The 6000-nt window shown below is 45.4% G+C and overlaps 1 protein-coding gene across 1 annotated transcript; it reads left to right on the top strand.

Moving 5' to 3' along the window:
- The first annotated feature begins 715 nt into the window (after nucleotides 1-715).
- LOC138954340 (max-binding protein MNT-like) lies at nucleotides 716-1048 on the top strand. The gene has a single exon (XM_070326209.1). The coding sequence runs from the start codon at nucleotides 716-718 to the stop codon at nucleotides 1046-1048; it is 333 nt and encodes a 110-aa protein (XP_070182310.1).
- The last annotated feature ends 4952 nt before the right edge of the window (nucleotides 1049-6000 follow it).

Genomic DNA, 6000 nt, shown 5'->3' with positions numbered 1-6000 from the left:
TCCAACACGCAACCAAGAGGCAGGAACTGTTGCTAAGGTGCTGGTCCAGGAGTGGTTTCAGCGATATGGTGTTCCAGAGAGGCTCCACAGCGACCAAGGCAGAGACTTTGAGGGCAAGGTAGTCCAGGCCCTCTGTGAGATGTATGGTATCAACAAGTCCAGGACAACACCATATCACCCGCGAGGAAACGGACAGTGTGAGCGCTTCAACAGAACTCTTCACGACCTTCTGCGCACACTGTCTGTTGAAAAGAAGGGACGATGGCCAATACACCTGCCTGAGCTGCCCCAGGCCTACAACTCGACGCCGCACGCCTCCACTGGTTTCTCCCCCCACTTCCTCCTCTTTGGGCAGGAACCCCGTCTGCCCATCGACCATCTCCTTGGCCGTGCTGGAGAAGCAACTGCTGGTGCCACTGACTGGGTTCGGCAGCACCGCTTGCGACTCCAAGAAGCCCATGCACGCGCCAAACAGCACTTGAAGAAGTCAGCTGAAGAGAGGCGCCAGCAGACAGACAAGAAAGCAGCAGATCACCCCCTCCATGTAGGTGACTACACCTACATCAAGAACCGGACCCTGGGCAGGAGCAAGATCCAGGACCAGTGACGGTCTGAGCTGTATGTGGTAACAGCTCGACCCTACCCAGGCTCCCAGGTGTATGTCGTTCGTCCTGTTGCTGGGGGTGGTGAGAAGACTCTCAGCCGAGACGACATCATGCCTGCTGCTGTCCCCATCGCACCCCCTACGACACCCCTTTCCCCACCTGCCCCTGTCCCAGCTACCTCAACGTTCCCTGACAGAGGCACTGTCTTCCTGGCACGCCCAGTCTTTCCCCCACCCCTCCAGCCTCCTCCGGTGCAGCCAGCAGCCCCTGCACCAGTTCCTCAGCCCCAGGCACCTCCAGCCCCAGCGCTTCGTGTTCCAGAGGTAGCACGTGTCCCAGCCCAGCCTCTGGCTAGAGACCCAGAACCTCTGGTCCCTCCTCCAGCTGCTGTGCTTGCACCTCGCCGCTCACAGCGCATCAGACAAAGATTGCTTTCCTACTGAGCAGTGATGTGCTAAACCTGATTAATTTTGAACAGTCGGACTTGTATAAGTGTGCCGCTGTCATAACCCTGCCATGAGCCTATTGTGAACAGTCGGGAAAACAATGTGCTGCTGTCATGTGGGCCATGTGCCATTCGTGAGACAGAGACTCGCCATATTAATTTTGAACAGTCGGACTTGTGTTTCTTCTAAGTGTGCCGCTGTCATAACCCCGCCATGCGTCTATTGTGAACAGTCAGGAAAACAATGTGCTGCTGTCATGTGGGCCATGTGCCATTCGTGAGACAGAGACTCGCCATATTAATTTAGATATTAAGTGTGCCGCTGTCATAACCCCGCCATGCATCTATTGTGAACAGTCAGGAAAACAATGTGCTGCTGTCATGTGGGCCATGTGCCATTCGTGAGACAGAGACTCGCCACCTAGATTAGCCTTAACATCTGTGAGACAGACTCACAACAACATTTTCTCTCATTTACTGTGAGACAAGGACTCGCTAATTCCTGGATCATCAGTGAGATAAAAGACTCACACACATTGATACTGATTCACTTCAACCTATCACTTTGTTTAGTTTGTGAAATTCATATTTTGCATTGTCTTAAAATGTTTTATGGTTTTGCATTTTACTTTTGCTTCGGTTCCCTCTTTGAGCACTTAGTATTAACATCTGTGTTTGTTTGTATGTATCAGGTTGTTGTTGTCACCCCAGGGTGCTTGTGGGTTCAGGCCGTTATGTTCTCCGGCGTTGTTAAGGATATTTCAGGATTAGCAGTGGTCAGCGGCATCCATGATCCTGACGACAAGCTTTATGGTGTTTCAGGTTCTCTTGGCTTAATAGCGGGTTCCTGACTGCCTTTTCTGCAATGCATCTTGTTGTCTTGTGTCATATCCCTGAGTTGGGCGTGCCTTCACTAATATGTTGGCAAGGGAGGTTGTGTTTTCTGTATTATTGTTGTTTGAGCTGTTAGATGTCACCTTGGATGATCTGTTTAAGTCAGCTCCAGGTTGTATCTTAGGCTCCTGTTGTACTTGCTCCCTGCGAGGGCGCAGGTTGGTATAGAGCTGGGGGGGATGTAGCCAAGTGCTGTGCCCCGTCTCTTTGTGTGTATTATCTCCTGCCCGACCCAGTTGCCTCCCCTGTCTATAGCTATTCCCTGTGTGTGTGTGTGCTAGTCACATTGGGTTTACATTTAAATAATGCCCTTTGTGCTAAGAAATCCCTAACTTGAAATGATGAGATGCAGCAGCGTAACCTCTAACCATCAGTGCCTAAGGAGTGACTAAATAATACCTGGTTGTCTTTGTGCATTGTACTTTATTGTGTGTTTACTATCGTAGGGTAGGCCCCGACCGGATGCATTTCTAATCCCTTATCTCAGATTTAGGTGGTCGTTATGTAATGTGTCGCCAGGCTGTCTGGGTATCGTTGGACGGCGGTTTGTCAAGTGGGTGTCATTTCTTTTGACAGGGTACAATCATTGAAGATGTCAGGTAGCCTGAAGGTTCTTGTCTCTTACCCCCCCCCCCCCCTTCTTTGTAACTGGTTGTAATCTAATGAGTTTTATCCGGTGTGCACGGCTGACAGACCCCTTCTTCCCCCTTCAGCTAGTGTAACTACTTGTAATATTTCCGGTGCTTGACACCCGACCGACACGGCTTCATGCCTCGGTAACGATCCCTTCCATTGGGCAGGAATCTTAAGACGACACCCCCCGTTGTCTGACACCGGGTATCTTTCCTATTGGCTATTGGGAATCGGAAGTGGCCAGCCTTTAAAGGGAGAGCATTAGGCTATATCAGGAGACGCGTTTAGTGAGACCGATCATCGAGTGAGCTGTGTGCTGCTCATATGTTGTTGTCGTGAAAGTGTCGGACCTCTGCCCAAATTTATCGCGACTTGTGAATTCGTGCCCTTGTGTTTCGCGACTATCGTCAGCAGCAGTTTTGTGTTTAGGTTCCAAGTGTGCTCACTGAGGAGAATCTTGCCTTCTTCTTTACACTGCTTTCTGGTTGCTACCAGAATAAGAATAATCCTTTTTTTTCACTGCTTTCTGGTTACTACCAGAATAATTACTTTTTAAATATTTCTGGTTCACACCAGAAATTATAGTTGCTACAGAATAATCACCTTTTAATTACACTAAATACATATTTTGTTTCTGATTCTGGTACTGGTAGATATCAGAATTCATAATTGGTATTTCTGGTTAGATGTAAGCATTGCTATTTCTTGTATTAGAGTTCTGTTTATTGTTTCTATTTTATAACTTATAGCATTGTTTCTAGTTGCCACCAAATTTAGCTAAACTGTTGTGGAATATTTATGATTTAGATAAGCTAACTGAGTGGTTATTTTTAGTTACATTTTTGCTTCAATAAAAGTTAAGTTAAGATAAGTTAAAGCAACCTCTGTCTTCGGTGTCTTATTTTGTATGCTCCTCTGCCTGTGCTATATATCCTTGTCCTTCCACCCGACATTCCCACAGTATATAAAGATACAATCCTATAGATCACTCAAGTTAACTGTAATCGTTGTATTCACACTGTCTGGATAACAAGCAAAAGTCAAAACAGTTGCAGAAACACAAACCTCAAAACTGTTAGACGTTTTCTCTTTTTGTTGCACTTGTGGCAGTGGTCACTATAAATTTGACACCTAAAACGGACTAGTTTCTGTCTACAGCCAAATTGTTATCACGCACAAATTGCTTTATATGACAGCTAAGTACATTTTAGCAGTGTTGACCCTGAGTTTCTACTGCAAACACGACTTAATAGCAAAATCTAGAATTACTGTGTATGTCATGAATGTGTAAATGCCAAAGATAACTACTTTGATAGTTTTCTGGCAAATTGACTTTGAAAATCCGAACTGGCACTTTGTCGTACATCAGATATCAGTGGCCAGTTTCACTAGCCAGAAACAGTCTTTCGACTGCAGTTAAACGAGTGAAAGAGAGGTTACACAATAGTATATCGATTAAGTAGAAGTGCATTGCCAAGGCACTGCATACTCCCCCCCCTCTCTCTCGCTCGCTCTCTCTCTCTCTCTCTCTCTCTCTCTCTCTCTCTCTCTCTCTCTCTCACACACACACATAAACATGCGCACACACACACACACACACACACACACACACACACACACACACACACATACACACACACACATATACACACTCTCACATACTAACACGCACACACACACGCACGAACACACACACACACACAACTTCGCACGCACACACACACACACACACACACACACACACACACACACACATACATAATCTCTCCCATATATACACACACACACACATACATAATCTCTCCCACAATACACAAACACACACACACACGCACACACACACACACACACACACACACACACACACACACACACACACTCAGATATGTTACACTATATTTTGTTCTCTCTGTGTTTCTCACTCTCTTACACGCTTGCGCATATACCGGGGTACTCGCGTGCGCACGCACGCACCCCCCCCCCTACACACACACACACGCTCACACACTAACACGCACACACACGCGCACACACTAACACACACACATGTATATACACACACACACACACACACACACACACACACACACACACACACACTTATGCACTTAAACATGCACACATACCGCCACGCGCGCGAGAAAAAGGCCCAAGAGAGGGGATGACGTCACGGTACATTGACGTAAACACATCGTGACGTCGTCTACTTGCGTGGTCATGATTCCTGTAGTCTTGGAAATTCTACGCCAACAAAGCGGCTCCGGGAGGCGTTGGATCAAAAAAGCGAAGAATTGGTCGGCACCCACGCAAAAATAAATTCTTTGAAAATGCTCGCTCTTTACGGAGGGTACCTGGGATGTTCTCAAGCAGTAAGTGTTTAAACAAAAGTGTGTTTGTACTGTGTGTCAAAGCCTGACAGTTTCCGTGACCAGAAATTGATGGTTTACTGCCTACTTTCCGCTATTTTCCACTTGTGTCCCTTCATCCCACTTCGTTCCGCTGCCGAGTGAAACAAATTGAAAAATGTCCAAATACTCTGGAACATTTCTATATTACAAAACAATGTCACATTTACCAGTTCAAACTACAAAATGCCCGTAAACATACCAATTCGGAAGACAGGTGTACGGAATATTCGTCCACCGCATCTGGTGATTGGATTAGCTGCATTACCTCTACCTGCATCTGAAATACATTGACACAGATTTGATAAGACCATTGTCAGCATATCATTTGGTGTTCAAAATCCACTTGAACAAACTGTAATAACATTTCGAGCGAGAATACCTTTGTTTAAATCATAAAGGTAAGAATAGAAAATCCATATTTCAATCACAAAGTTGACATCCATGTATTTGTTATTGGCTCCTGTATCCAACAATATTATAAGATGATTGGTGGCTTGTTGGCACACTTGTTCTAACGCGTTTTGTCAAAATGTAAAAACTTTTTACAAAACGCAGGGGGCTCAAACACGCGTTTTGTCAAAATGTAATAACCCTAGAATTCTGGGCTATCATCCAGTTTCAGTTTTACAGCAAGCTGTTATACAGGGAATTGATTAATTAAAAAAAATGTAGCCAACGAGGTTGTCAATTGGTTGGTCAAGATGAAAGACATGTCTGAAGGTGCCGGCAACCGCCTGTGCCGACAAGTCGGCTTTCTTTGATGATTGACGTCCATTTAACAAAGCAAAATCAGGCTATCACACATACACGCACACTAAAAAAATATTCGTTCAGAAAATCTTTGTTTACATTTATATGACGTTAAAATTATCATATCACTGACTCCCGCTGGAAAACCCCTTTAAACGCAAAACAGCAGACTATAACACAAGCAAAATAATGCATCGTGCAGAAAATTTCATTTATTTCGGCGACGATTAATGGCAACTGACTTCCACTTGATTGTCGCTTTAAC

The sequence above is a fragment of the Littorina saxatilis genome, unplaced genomic scaffold (assembly GCF_037325665.1).
Source record: "Littorina saxatilis isolate snail1 unplaced genomic scaffold, US_GU_Lsax_2.0 scaffold_542, whole genome shotgun sequence".
Taxonomy (NCBI): Eukaryota; Metazoa; Mollusca; class Gastropoda; order Littorinimorpha; family Littorinidae; genus Littorina; species Littorina saxatilis.
The sequence above is the reverse complement of the archived record's forward strand: the minus strand, read 5'-3'. Positions and strand labels throughout refer to the sequence as shown.

Excerpts from the sequence above, each read along its gene's own strand:
- LOC138954340 (XM_070326209.1), top strand. The coding sequence starts at position 716 with ATGCCTGCTGCTGTCCCCATCGCACCCCCTACGACACCCCTTTCCCCA.